This window comes from Thermobia domestica, chromosome 16 (genome assembly GCF_964235325.1).
Source record: "Thermobia domestica chromosome 16, izTheDome1.hap1.1, whole genome shotgun sequence".
Classification (NCBI taxonomy): domain Eukaryota; kingdom Metazoa; phylum Arthropoda; class Insecta; order Zygentoma; family Lepismatidae; genus Thermobia; species Thermobia domestica.
This window is the reverse complement of record NC_137469.1, coordinates 119,147,147-119,160,911: the sequence shown is the minus strand read 5'-3', so window position 1 is coordinate 119,160,911 and position 13,765 is coordinate 119,147,147. Positions and strand designations below refer to the sequence as shown.

The window sequence follows — 13,765 nt, the reverse complement described above, 5'->3', positions numbered from 1 at the left end:
TACACTTATAAATTGGCAGTCACTTTGCCAACACAGTTTATTTATTTATAGCAAATAAAAGCAGTAAATAGAACGTTATATATATAGATGAAAAGTCAAGCCAAGCCAAGTCAAGTCGGGTTGAGTATTAGTTTGTGATATGACGATATTAATTTCAATTGAAGAATGGGAGCACGGTGGTTCATTTGTATCAATTATGATGAGTACATTCAATAATAATAATAATAATAATAATAATAATAATAATAATAATAATAATAATAATAATAATAATAATAAAATTTTCTGAAATGTGTGGCTGGCTCTTTGCTGCAGTTACTAACCCTCCATATACTACCATCTTCAACATTTTCCGTCTTGGCGTGGGAAGTATACGTTTTAATAAGTTTTATGACATAATATTTTCTTTCCTTTGCTCGTTTTTATTCCATTATATCTTGTCATGTGTTACGTAGAAAACTATTTGGTGTAATGTTGTTCCGTGGAAAAATTAAGTACTCAAAATTCATTTCGATACATAATACAACGTCTTCCATGCCAAGAGATATTGTCAATACCATAGAGGAAATTTCCAGTTCGCTAGGTAAGATTAGGAAAAAAAACTCTCTAGAAAACTTCAGTCAAGAAGGCTTGCCATGGGATTTTGAAACCGGGATTTTCCACCTGTAAAACCTAAGAACACAAACCGTTTTTCTACGCTTGTTCGTTCACTAATACACCTATGGCCCTCTTTGTGTATACAATTATTTTTTTACAGAAAAAAATCTCATTTAATTTCACAGTAAATTGAATAGGAATGACAATTCTAATTTGCACTACGATCGTACCTTTCGCGCAAAGTGTTTTGATTTTTACAGAGCGTGTTTATCAGTGGCTAGTGGCTATTTTTACTAGCGTTACCAGACACGAATCAAGAAGTACTGAGAAAACGTGGCCTATGTCCGCTGGAAGTATAAGAATTGTGTCTTTTCTGTGCTAACACTCATTTGGCAATATTTCCTTTGCACTCCATCTAAGTACTAAAACATAAAGAGTAGTTCTTAATTGTTGATCTGTCAATTCCTAAGATGCCTGAACTCATGAGGTTGGCGCACATGAGTTCAGAATTCACGCTCATTCGACCTTACCCTCACGAAGTGAGAGTGAGTTTTAGTTTCAAATCATGATGTGAGCGTTAGGTCAAGTGCGCGCGATGTCGAGTTGAAAATGAAATGAAATGAAATCTTTGAATTTTACGTCCCACGGTTATGCCGGTTAGGCTAAAGGAGACGGTGATGATGAGTAATGAATGAAATGGTGGAATGAAGAAAGTGGGAGGAAACGGGAGAATCCCGAGAAAACCCACGCACGCGGTGTTTGTCCACCACAAAGTTCACTTGGCGGGGGCTGGGATCGAACCCGGGACCCCAAACACCAGAGGTGAACGCCTGTCGAGTTGACCAGGGCCGGATTTAGAAGGGGTGCAAAGGTTCACGTGCACCCTCCCCCCTTCGTTGTAAATATACACTATCTAAAATGAGAAAACTACCAGTGAAAATAGAAACACTTTCCGAAACTTTCTTCCATTATGTTTCCGTTCGGGGCAGAGCTTTGCAAAAGCAATAGTTTAAGTCGATTTTCTAAAGGTTGAAGGAAAAGGATTCACCAAAGCAAAACAATATATAACATTTCTCAAGTAGGGAAGAAAGCAGAAGTCAGTAGGAGAGGACATTTTTTTCCTGCATAACACTTGCGACCTTCTTTAAAATACTCACCTCCCACCGTTCTATGCATCACGTTATCACGGGTAAAGATTGCCACATGTCACTTTGAAGAATTTCAGTGTAATTGGTTATTTTGGTAGTTATTGGTGCACCTCCCGTCAAAAAATCCTGGATCCGGCCCTGAGGTTGACGATGTAAGGACAAGTAAGCGTGATGTCATGTTGACAATATGAGCATGAGGTCGAAATGATGTGAGCGAGAGTTTGAGTGAGGTTAGCCACAAGTGGGTACTGTTCGAGCTTGTGCATGGGCAATTTGTTCATTTCTTCTTTTCGTTTTTGTGTATGTGTAGTGTGAGAAAGTTTTCTTTTTTGGCAATAGATGGCCTATGCCTACCGCTCGCCCACTCCCTTTCTTGGGGGTTGTTTTTAGCGTCCTCCAGCTATATAGAGAGAGAGACGCGACAAGAGTTTTGTGTGTGTGTGAGTTCTTACCTCCTTCAAGTGAAAAATTATCCATCTAAAAGCATTAAGAAACTTGAGAACAATTCAAAATTGAGAATAGTAGACAACTGAGTACATCATTTTACATATTTATCTGAATTTTCTGTAGTTATATAGTTTCATATATTTAAAATAAAAGCTTTAAAATGACAAACCGTCGTTTGGTAAGAAGCTCAAACATGGTCCTCCTTTAGTGCCGGATGAAGCAAAAAGTGCAGCTTTGGTGAACTTTTGTGAGTGTGTGTTCTGTAGTGTGTGTGACATTCTAAAACAATGGAGAACTTAAATATTAAAAAACGTACTTTGAAAGCCAAAATTACTCGACAGGAAAAGGCAGTGAGCCTGCTGTCGCAGAACGACGCGAACGCCATATTGGTCCATAGCGGGAAGGTCAACGAGTTACAACAAGACTGTTCTCAACTTTTGGACGAAATAGCTGCAGTTTCCAACGATGAAGAATTTATTAAAGAAGAAGAAGAGCTCGCAGAAATGGAAAGTAGACTTGTAAAACTAAGTGTGTCCCTAATGGATCTGCAAGCTACAACACAATCCCCTCCCAATAGTGAAACTCATGCGTGTAGTGAAATGAAACTGCCGAAATTACAGTTGCCAACATTTAGTGGGAACTTATTCGAGTGGTTATCATTTAAGGACTTGTTTACTGCATCGGTGCATAACAACGAGAAGCTCTCGGGAGCTCAGAAGCTGCAGTACTTGAAAACAAGTCTAAAAGGTGAACCCGCGCAACTAATCCAGGCTATACAAATTACTGATACTAATTATCAGGAAGCGTGGAACATTCTGAACTCTCGCTATCAAAACAAGCGTGAAATCGTGAATTCGATTTTAAAGCGGTTAATCACGCAACCGGTCATTCAGCAGGAATCGGCCACTGCATTGCGTAAATTAATCGATACAACGGTCGAGTGTACGCGTTCGTTAAAAGTGATGGAGCAACCCGTAGAGCATTGGGACGCTATTCTCGTGTACCACACTACCGAAAAACTCGATAGCGAATCGCGTCGGCAGTGGGAACTAGCGCAAAAATCAAATGAGCAACCCTCATTTAAAGAATTAACGGACTTCTTGGATCATCGCGCGCGCGCGCTCGCAGTCTCTAGCGGCAGCAGAGGGAAGACTACGACGTCGAGTGATACAATGAGGTAACGAGAAAAGAGGCAAGCAGTGACACATCATACAGTGACCCAGAGTGAACTAAACCCCTGTGAGTTATGCAATGCGAAACACTCTCTCCATAAGTGCCCTGATTTTCAAAAACGCTCTGTAGCAGATCGTGTGTCGTTTGTGAAGAGTAAAGAGCTATGCTTCAATTGTTTACGCGGTTCTCACAAAAGTACCCAGTGTTCCTCATCTAGTTGTCGTGTGTGCCATAAGCGACACCACACATTACTTCATTATGAGCGTAGTGAGCCCCGAAGTACGTCGATGTCACCTGACGGAGAACAAGCTGTTTCTTCACATGTTGTAGCCGAGAGAAACACTCCGCATGTGTTGTTATCAACAGCAATTATAAAGGTGAAAGACAGAAACGATGTTTGGCGCCCATTCCGTGCAATGCTCGATTCCGCCTCTGAGACGTCATTTGTCACAGAAAATTGTGTTCAAAAGCTGGGACTAACAAAACATAAGACGAAAATAGTGATTTCTGGAATAACGGGTGCAGGTGTGGGCACTTCTCGTGCAGTGACGGATTTAGAATTTCAAGCGGTAGGTGATGACAGCGAAACTTTCAGCACCAGAGCAGTAATTGTGCCCAAGGTTACATCTAATCTCCCAAAGGCACCAGTTCCGGACCCAAGTTTGTGGAATCACTTAAGCGGTATCAAGCTCGCGGACCCAACGTTCAATGTGGTGGGCCCTGTGGATATATTGCTAGGTGGAGACGTGTTTCCTTTATTATTGTGTAGTGGAAAACGAGTGGGACCCATTGGATCGCCCGTAGCGATAGAAACTGCTCTCGGTTGGATCGTCGCAGGGAGCATCGCTCCTACTGGACGTAGTGTTACAGTTACATCTCACCATGTCGCTTGTGAGGTTGAAATCAGTTTGCAGAGGTTTTGGGAAATAGAAGAGCTTCCGCCCCAGAAACACCTCACACTAGAGGAAAAAAAGTGCGAGCAACATTTCAAAGACACATACTACCGGGACGAACACGGAAGATTCACGGTAAGCCTACCCTTCAAGGATAGTGTAAAGACTCTCGGTGCATCTAGAGACATTGCTGTTAGAAGACTTTTGCACAGTGAACGCAAGCTTGCAAAGTCACCTGCCTTACAAGAGCAATATCGGGATTTTATGCGGGAATATCTTGATCTAGGTCACATGGAGATCGTGCCAATAGGAGAGAGAAGCGTTTCCCCAGAGAAGAGTTGCTACTTGCCCCACCATGCAGTGATGAAGCCAAGTAGTTCAACTACAAAATTAAGAGTTGTGTTTGACGCTAGTGCCAAAACGTCATCTGGTGTGTCATTAAATGATAAGCTTATGATCGGGCCCAAACTCCAAGATGACATATTGCCACTATTACTGCGATTTCGAGGCCACAAGATTCCCCTGTGTGCTGATATAGCGAAAATGTATCGTGCTGTGCTAGTAAACAAGGTGGACAGAGATTACACGAGAATTGTGTGGCGTGAGTCGCCGGATTTGCCCATTCAGGACTTTCGTTTACGGACGGTAACATATGGTACTGCGAGTGCGTCTTTCCTGGCGACACGCTGTCTACAACAGCTGGCAGAAGATGAGGGTGAGCACTTTCCCCTGGCGGCTCCAGTGGTCAAGCGGGACTTTTTTATGGATGACCTCCTTTCAGGGGCGGCTTCGGTGCCAGAAGCCATCGAGCTTCAACGACAACTGATCGAGCTACTGAGAAGAGGAGGTTTTGAATTGCGGAAGTGGTCCTCAAATGAGATTGAAGTGTTAGAGGCTATCCCAGCTCATATGCGTGAAACGAATGTGCCCTTTCGTTTTGACACTGACGACACACTTAAAACGCTTGGTGTCGAGTGGTCTCCCTCCGCGGACGAATTCGGTTTTAGAGTGTGCCCTTCAAAACCCCACTCAGTGCTAACGAAGCGAATTATACTGTCCGAAGTAGCAAAATTATTTGATCCACTTGGTTGGTTGTCTCCTGTAACCATTAAAGCCAAAATATTGTTGCAGACCTTGTGGAAAAACAAGTTGGACTGGGATGACGCACTTCCGGTAGAGCTTTGTGAAGTATGGTGCAAATACTGTTGTGAGTTACCGCTATTACGCGAACTTACCGTGGAGCGCTGTATCGTACCAGTAAATACAGTCAAGTGTCAATTAATTGGTTTCTGTGATGCTTCTGAAAAGGCCTACGCTAGTGTCGCCTATTTGCGGGCAGAATGCGCAGATGGTCACGTGGAAAGCAGATTAATTGCAGCAAAAACGAAGGTTGCCCCAATAAAAACAATGACCCTACCGAGACTCGAGCTGTGTGCGGCTGTGCTTTTGGCAAGGCTACTTAGCGCTGTGTTAAAGGCTATCCTACTCAAGATAGAAGATATAATTGCCTTCAGTGACTCCACCATAGTTCTTTCGTGGTTAGCAGCTGAGCCTAACAAGTGGAAAACTTTTGTGGCAAATCGAGTCTCCGAGATACAGAGCTTAATTCCCTCGGCTCGCTGGCGTCACGTAAATAGTGCAGAAAACCCCGCGGACAGTGCTTCGAGGGGAATCAATCCGAGTGAATTGTTGTGTCATGACTTATGGTGGAATGGTCCTTCGTGGCTATCACAGCCAGTGCTATCCGACGATCCGGGTCCGGACTTCGACCCCCACGCTACGATGGAAGAAAGGCAAAAGTGTGTGACAGCTATGTGTACTACTATAACGGATGACATCACAAACCGTTATTCGTCATTCACGAGGTCAAGGCGTGTTTTAGCATGGTGTCTAAGATTCATCAACAATCTCAAGGCTAATTCCCCAAGACAAAGTGGGCCATTAACGGCTAATGAGCTAAAAGCTTCATTGTTATGCTTAGTGAAACAAACGCAAAGTGAAGCATTTGCTAGAGAACTAGAACATTTAAAGAGCGGTAAACCCTTACCCCCCAAGAGCCCTATTTTGTGCTTAAGTCCATTTATTGACAATGACGGGATAATGAGAGTGGGAGGTCGATTACAACACGCAGAGATCGCCACAGATCACAAACATCCCATTTTAATGCCAAAGAGTCATAAGTTAAGTGAACTGTTGATTCAACACGAACATGAGGCTACATTGCATGGCGGCCCTCAATTGGTAACAGCTAGCCTGAGGCAAAAGTATTGGATACTTGGAGCTAGGAATATAGTGAGAGCGATTACGCGAAGATGTGTAAAGTGTCATCGTTTTGCTTCCAAAGGAGAAAAACAAATGATGGGCTCCCTACCAGCAGCCAGAGTGAATTTTAGTCGATGTTTTCTTCAAGTAGGTGTCGATTACGCGGGCCCCATTCTTCTTAAGAACGCTTTTGGAAGAAGGAGAGTGCCGTATAAGGCGTATATAGTTATATTTGTATGCCTCTCTACAAAGGCCATTCACTTGGAGCTTGTGTCGGATGCAACTTCTAATTGTTTCCTAGCTGCTTTTAGGCGCTTTGTCTCCCGTCGAGGGATCCCCACTGATGTCTATAGTGATTGCGGGACAAATTTCGTCGGTGCTAGCAAAGAGTTAAAACAGCTTTTAGGTTCCAGTGCGCACAGAGAGGGAAACGAAACAACTTCAGCGTATTTAAGTGAACAGGGAATATCTTGGCATTTCAGTCCCCCCCTTTCCCCGCACTTCGGTGGCTTGTGGGAAGCAGGTGTGAAGAGTATCAAACATCATTTGAAACGAGTTGTGGGCAATGTTACGTTGAGTTACGAAGAGATGTATACTGTTCTATCTCAAATCGAAGCAGTACTAAACTCTCGCCCCCTTACACCAGTATCTAGCGATCCCAATGATCTTTCCGTGTTAACACCAGCTCATTTTCTCATTGGAGATAGTTTGGTTGCCATTCCTGACAGGAATCCTTTTGAAAGCAAAATATCCAACCCTCGAAGATGGCAATTAGTTCAACAGCTGACTCGCCATTTCTGGAAACGGTGGGTGCAAGAATACTTGTCACGCCTTCAACAAAGACCTAAGTCGTAGAGTGAATATTGTAAGAGATTTCACTCCCCTTTCCCGCTGAAATTGGTTAGATAACTAGCGCCGCCACTAAAAGGAGTTCGGGAAGTATGAACTACTGAAAACAAAAGCTAATCGTTTATGTTATTTGACCGTTCAGAGCGGAAGCGGCCAGTGAAAGCGGTAAATTTCAAATCTATTGTTATCACTCAATGTGCAGATCGTTACGCGAAGATGAGTAGCGTCGGTTATATAAAAAGTGGTTCTTCTCGAAAATAAAAAGTGGTTCTTTGTGTATATATATACATATATTGTATATATATTCTTGTGTATATAAAGTGTAACATTTTATAGTTTCATAATGCCGAGCGTTGTGTGTGTGTGCATAATGCAAGTGCGTTGTGTGTGCAAAATATGAAAGGGACTCCGATGTATCGTATTTTAGATTTCCTACAGACAACGAAAGGTAAGTAGCTTTTAACTACACACTTCATATATGAAAAGTCTGGAGGCAAAACTCATTTTCCAAATAAGATTAGGAGTGAAATTACAGCTTCTTACTTTGGAGGCTAAAGTTAGGTTTCCATAACGTAAATAATGCCTACTTGTAACTTGTTAAAGATTGGGCATGCCGCAGAATAGTCTGTAATAGAAGTTTATAATTTTACGGCATATGACTGAATGCATATGAAAACGGATTGTGTAAGATACCAATTTCCATTGTTGGAGCATTTGTGTACAATGTAGGGAACAAGTATTTTGTGCTTACTTACTAGGGATAAAACATACGAGAATATGTTATGGCTGTAACATGCTACTTTCCACTAGTGAACTATTTCCGCATGATGCATTTTATGGTTATAAGTAAGGAGTTACTAAGGTGAAATCACTGCGTGCTCAAAATTGTTACTTTATCGTATATAAATTTTTTCACTATTCTCGATATTGCGAATTCCCTGTGTGTCCTGCTCCTTACAAACGCACAGCCGTACAGGGCCCCTGCTGTGGTTTTGCTCTGACTCGGTTAGATACCATTATAGCTTTTTTTCGCCACCTAACCAAGAGTTTTTTACTATCCGTTTATGGGCATGCCCATCGTCGCTGACGCGTCTTTCCATGTCGAACCCCTGCGCTCGTGCACTGTACTTCTGCTCTGATTCAGAAAGGTAGCATTTTCGCATTTACTAGCCATCTAATGTAAGTTAGTGTTTTTACGCAGTTTTTTTTTTTCGTACGTAAGGACGCAAGTTCGTACTTGTAAGGGAAAGACATGAGTTTGCACGCGTATTATCAATCTGCATACTTGTGGATTGGTGCTAAGCTGGCTTATGCCGAAATAATTGTAATAGGCGTGCCAGCTTGGTACCAGTCTAGACCGTCTTAGTGAATAATATGTAGATTTTTTTTTTTTTTTTGAACAGACTATTCTGTAGGTGTACTGGAGAGTATTTTCTTTTGTTTCTTCAGAATTCCAACTTCCTCCAAGGAAGAAGAAGCTGTTTAAGTTTCGATACGCTCCGCCGCGCCAAAGCTATGTACTTAGTGAACTAATTAAAACTTAACCTATTCATAAGTCGTCATTAGGATGTTGAAAATCTTGCGGGGATTAACAGAATAATGGCTATGAAAAGCTTTAGATAAACTTTGATTTGAGTTTTGCGTCTAGACCCAGCGTGTTATACGTTCTAGTGCTTATTTGGTATTGGCTAAGAATATCGTAATTTTATGGTGAAAGTGAGTTAGTGCGTATCAAAGAGAACTGCGTAGAATATTAGTTCCTATTATCGAAGCATATATCCACAATGTTGGAAACCAGGGTGATGTTTACAAATATAATGTTACTAGTGTCAAATCATTACAAGGGCCACAGTGGTGTTAAAGTGAGTGATTGCGATATGAAATGTTTTTTCGATATCTTCATTTATGTGTATACCCTCCTTCGCAGATACGCCTGCTCGTTACCTACGCGCTTCCGCGCAAACCTCCTTGTTGCTACTCTGAATAGATAGACAGCATTTTCGTCCTTAAATGGGCACATAGCACAGGTTGGTTTGTGTTTTCGCACAGTCGTTTTTATAGCATACGTCCGAAAGCATATTTATATCATTTGGGGGAGTCCTAATAAAATAAATCGGCACCAATAAATGCAACTCTTGGTCTAAGAAACAATTTCTAGGACACTAGTAGCGAACTTCATGTAATAATAATTTTGTAATTGCATATATAATAGAATAGCACGTGTTCATTCCCAGGGCACATTAGGTTGCACGCATTTGATCAATGTATACCCAAATGTCGGTCATGCGTCAGGGTAATAAGACTGTAGAAAGTCTTGGGAAATCACTTAAAGAAAGAAATGTCAAAACAATAATTTGATAGAACTTTTCTTAGTCTGCATGTTTACTTAGATTAACTAACACCATTACCTATGGAACCCGGAGGTTCATTGCCGCGTTCACAAAAGCTCTCCATTGACTTCTGTCCTTGGCCAACTGGATCCAGTTTCTACTTTGTATTCTTATTTCTGCGAGATCCATCTTAATATTGTCCTCCCATCTGCGCCTAGGTCTTCCTAATGGTCGTTTTCCGATTGGTCTTCCAGTTAAGACTTTGAAAGCATAGTGTGTGATGACATCATAAATTTAAAAATATATTTTTTGTTATGCCTATTATTATTATTTTTTGGTAGGCTTACATTTTGCATTCGAAAGACTGAAATTTTGCACACTCGTTCACTGCACCCCTTATTATTTTTCAGATCTCTGCGTGAAAACCGGGGGGGGGGTCCAGAGGGGAAAATGTAAAAAAAAAAAAAAAGATATTTTTAACAAAATAGCTTCTTCCGCGATTCAGATGGAGATATATGAATGGTATCATTTGAAAGGCTGTTCTATTCTGAAGAGAGTGACGTACGAACCATGATCCTAGGATAAATAGGGATGTTACAGGAAACTGTTACCTGAGATCCTGTGTTATACGGGAATTGGGGGATTTGGGGGATATTATTTTTCGCGGGCTTACTTTTGCACGTAGGAGATTTGCACATTTATTCAATGCACCCCTTAGTATTTTTCAGTGTTTCAGATCTCTACCTTAAAACAGGGGGTTGGTCCAGAGGGGTAAAAAAGGGATATTTTTAATATAAAATTCCTTTTTTCGTGATTTTTCTGCCCCAGATACACGATGGAGACATTTGAATGGTATGATAGAAAATCTTTTTTATTCTGAATAGAATAATGTACAAATCACCCTAGAATAAATAGAGATGTCTGAGGGAATTTTTATATTACATGCGGGTTATCTGGGGCATTGTGGGGATGTTCTCAGCTCATTGTTAAATATTTTCCCCGCCCTTAGTATTCAAGATAGCTTGAAATTTTATACACACATTTAGTACACCCCTTAGTATTTCCCAGTTGATTTTGCGATATGTGCGTTAACACAAGGGAGTCCAGAGGGGATAAAAATTTGAAAAAAAAAATCAGAAAAATCCCATTCTCTCAAAATTTCCCGCTTCAGAGACATGATAGAGAAATGTGAATTTTACCGTTTCTGAGGCCGTTCTATTCTGAAGAGAATGAGGTATGAACCATGATCCTAGGATAAATAGGGATGATGATGTAGCTGCTTGACTGAAAGTCCATAATTTCCCTTTTTAAAAAAAAAAAAAAAAAAAACATAATTTAAAAGGGTTAAGAAACATTGCTTGGAATTAACAGAGGTTAACAATCGGGGATTAATTCAAAATTCAACCTTAATACTTTCATTTAAATGGCATAATTAGCATTGAATACTACTTCCTAATGCTTTTTCTTCAGTTCGCGACTTGTAATTTACGAGGAAAAAGATTTGATTTAAGTCAAAGAAATCGATTTAAATAAAAAAAAATCAGCAAAAATGATTTTAAAAAAAATATATTTTTTTTTCCACCCTTGTTCCTCGTTTTGAAGATTCCGCCATTCCCCATTCCCGTTCCTCTTGGGTCCGAATATTCGCCTCGTGATCTTGTTCTCAAATACTTTCAATCTATGTTGTTCCCTCAGAGTTAGCGACCGTGTTTCGCAGCCATACAGAACAGCAGGCATGATTATCGTTTTATGTATTTTAAGCTTCAAATTCCTCGACATAATTCGCGACAAGAAATTTTGAACTGAATAATAACACGAATTTCCTGCTTTTAGTCGACACTTAATTTGCTCATGAATATGTTTTTCGTCTGTTAATATTGATCCCAGATATCTGAAACTATCCACTTTATCAAAAGTATAAACGCATCCACGATTTGCCGTGTTATGGTCCCGAAGCACTTCCATGTATTTATTTATTTGTTTTTTTTCTCTCTCTCTGCGTTTACTTCCGAACCCAATTCACTGCTAGCTTTTAATAAGACCTCTGCATTTCTTTCTATTGTTCTCTTCTCAAAAATCATTACAAGTGCTACAGGTAATCACATCACTGCGAAAACCCACGATTTCACTACCATCGCGTACGCAAATACTCACCATCTCTTACGCGTCTGCTCCCTATAGACACGCCCTCGAGCAGGCTCCTTGCTACGATTAAGCCCTAACTAGGTTAGTAGCATTATGGCTTTTACTGGCCACCTATATAGATAGATAGATAGATAGATATAGGGTGAAAGTGGATCTGAAAAGGTGGGGGGACGGTAGGTAGCGGCGTGACGTCACGCCGTTCCCCCTGCTTTCTGCCTTTCTTTTGTCCATTGTAATTTTTTTCAGGTACTGGGGGGAAGCCGTACATATTTTTTCGAGGTGGGGGACAACGTTTCCCTGCACTTTTACCCCTATATATATATATATGGGTGATTCCAGGAAAAAGGGAAATTTTCTGTCACGGGCATTTCTTCAAACTACTACTAGAGAAATTCACCTCAATTTCTTTTGTTTGGTAGTAGTTGTCACAAAGTACTTTCTGGGAACTACTGTAAGTTTTGAGTAACAATTTAAATTTCAGCCACTTGTATTTGTGCAGAAATATTACGGTACTATCTCGCCTATAAATTCTCAGTTTTTGACGTTCAGAAGTATAAGATACTTTCTTGAAAATGTACTGCATTGCTTTATTTGGAGTTAATGGTCTCAAAATATTTTTTTTTTTCTATATAGGGTATTGTAGTGTTTTAATTCCGAAGGAAAGCTAATTTTTACTACACATAATAAGTTTAAAGCTTATTTTCGTAAGTAGAATATTTCAAACTTCGTAATACGTAGCGATAGTAAAATGTACTGTATGTTCATTTATTATTATTATTATTATTATTATTATTATTATTATTATTATTATTATTATTATTATTATTATTATTGGGTTCATTATGTTAATTTGTATTACAGATGCAAGCAGTGGCTTACAGCCATTTCAAGAACCGATCTTTTGGCGAGAACTCCGACGTATATCTGAGGAGAGCAGTCTGTTTGCAGACTTCATGGGAAAGGAGCATGTCTGTCAATGGAGTTAATTCACGTGAACAGGATTGGAAATGTAGTCTCTCTCGTATGACTTAAAAGACCAAACACACACACACAAAAAAAAAAAAAACTTTCTTTCGTCACTGTCCATGAGCCTGCATTTTGAATAGTTTAAGTTCTAAATAGGAGAAATGAGGTACAGGAATTAACACACATTTTATCAGTAGCAATCAGTACGCAATTTCCATGTACTTTCTTAATGGACCTTATAAAATTATTATTACTGTATTTTATTGTTTTATTTTCTTTCCTTGTCTTGGTTTAGGGTAATCTTTAGCTTATGCACAATTATGGTAGCATATGTTTCTATTGTTGGTTAAATGCAACATTTCTCGCGCGGGTAACGTGAGATAATGTGCTAAAGAGCTCTTAATTAATAATGTCTAAATAAAATTCAAGCCTAATTATTTCTGTTGCTGATCATTTGTTTCGTTTGCTACCATAAGTGTGAAATTACGTATTTGTGTTTTTCAACTATGATCTCTGTGTGTAATTATAGGAAAAAGTAGTGGCAATTATTAATGTCTTTATTTATTTGCTGATTACATTAGAGTTTAGCATCCCTTTCACTACCAAGATTATATGAGACGTGAACCTATAGTTTAAGGTGGAATATAAACAACAGTAATGCGATAGAACCTTCGAAAGTTCTTCACCGCGAATCGAACCTGGAACCTAGTGCGCCAAAGGCATGAGTGCGGGGCGATTAGAGCACAAGGGAAACAAGTTCAATTACCAAAGTTAACACAAAAGGAGACAAAGCTATGAATCTTTTAAGCTCTATAAGGAGTTTCGATGGGGACTCTGAAGAAGAGATACTTTCAAAATGGATTTGATTCGCTTGTGCACTGAACGCGCTGTATTATCTAATTGATTTCTAGATCAAGTGTGTATGTTCCAGGTATTGTTGAAGGATTTAACTAAA

At 40.0% G+C, this 13,765-nt stretch overlaps 2 protein-coding genes across 2 annotated transcripts; both read left to right on the top strand.

The window, feature by feature from the left end:
* Window positions 1-2,479: 2,479 nt before the first annotated feature.
* LOC145672595 (uncharacterized) lies at window positions 2,480-3,373 on the top strand. Its single transcript, XM_081741756.1, has one exon. The coding sequence runs from the start codon at window positions 2,480-2,482 to the stop codon at window positions 3,371-3,373; it is 894 nt and encodes a 297-aa protein (XP_081597882.1).
* LOC145673371 (uncharacterized) lies at window positions 3,372-13,068 on the top strand. The gene is made up of 2 exons (XM_081743015.1): window positions 3,372-7,817; window positions 12,706-13,068. The coding sequence occupies exon 1, from the start codon at window positions 3,653-3,655 to the stop codon at window positions 7,373-7,375; it is 3,723 nt and encodes a 1,240-aa protein (XP_081599141.1). The 5' UTR covers window positions 3,372-3,652; the 3' UTR covers window positions 7,376-7,817; window positions 12,706-13,068.
* The last annotated feature ends 697 nt before the right edge of the window (window positions 13,069-13,765 follow it).

Bases quoted from the DNA above. Each gene is read 5' to 3' on its own strand.
- LOC145672595 (XM_081741756.1), top strand. From the start codon at position 2,480: ATGGAGAACTTAAATATTAAAAAACGTACTTTGAAAGCCAAAATTACT.
- LOC145673371 (XM_081743015.1), top strand. From the start codon at position 3,653: ATGTCACCTGACGGAGAACAAGCTGTTTCTTCACATGTTGTAGCCGAG.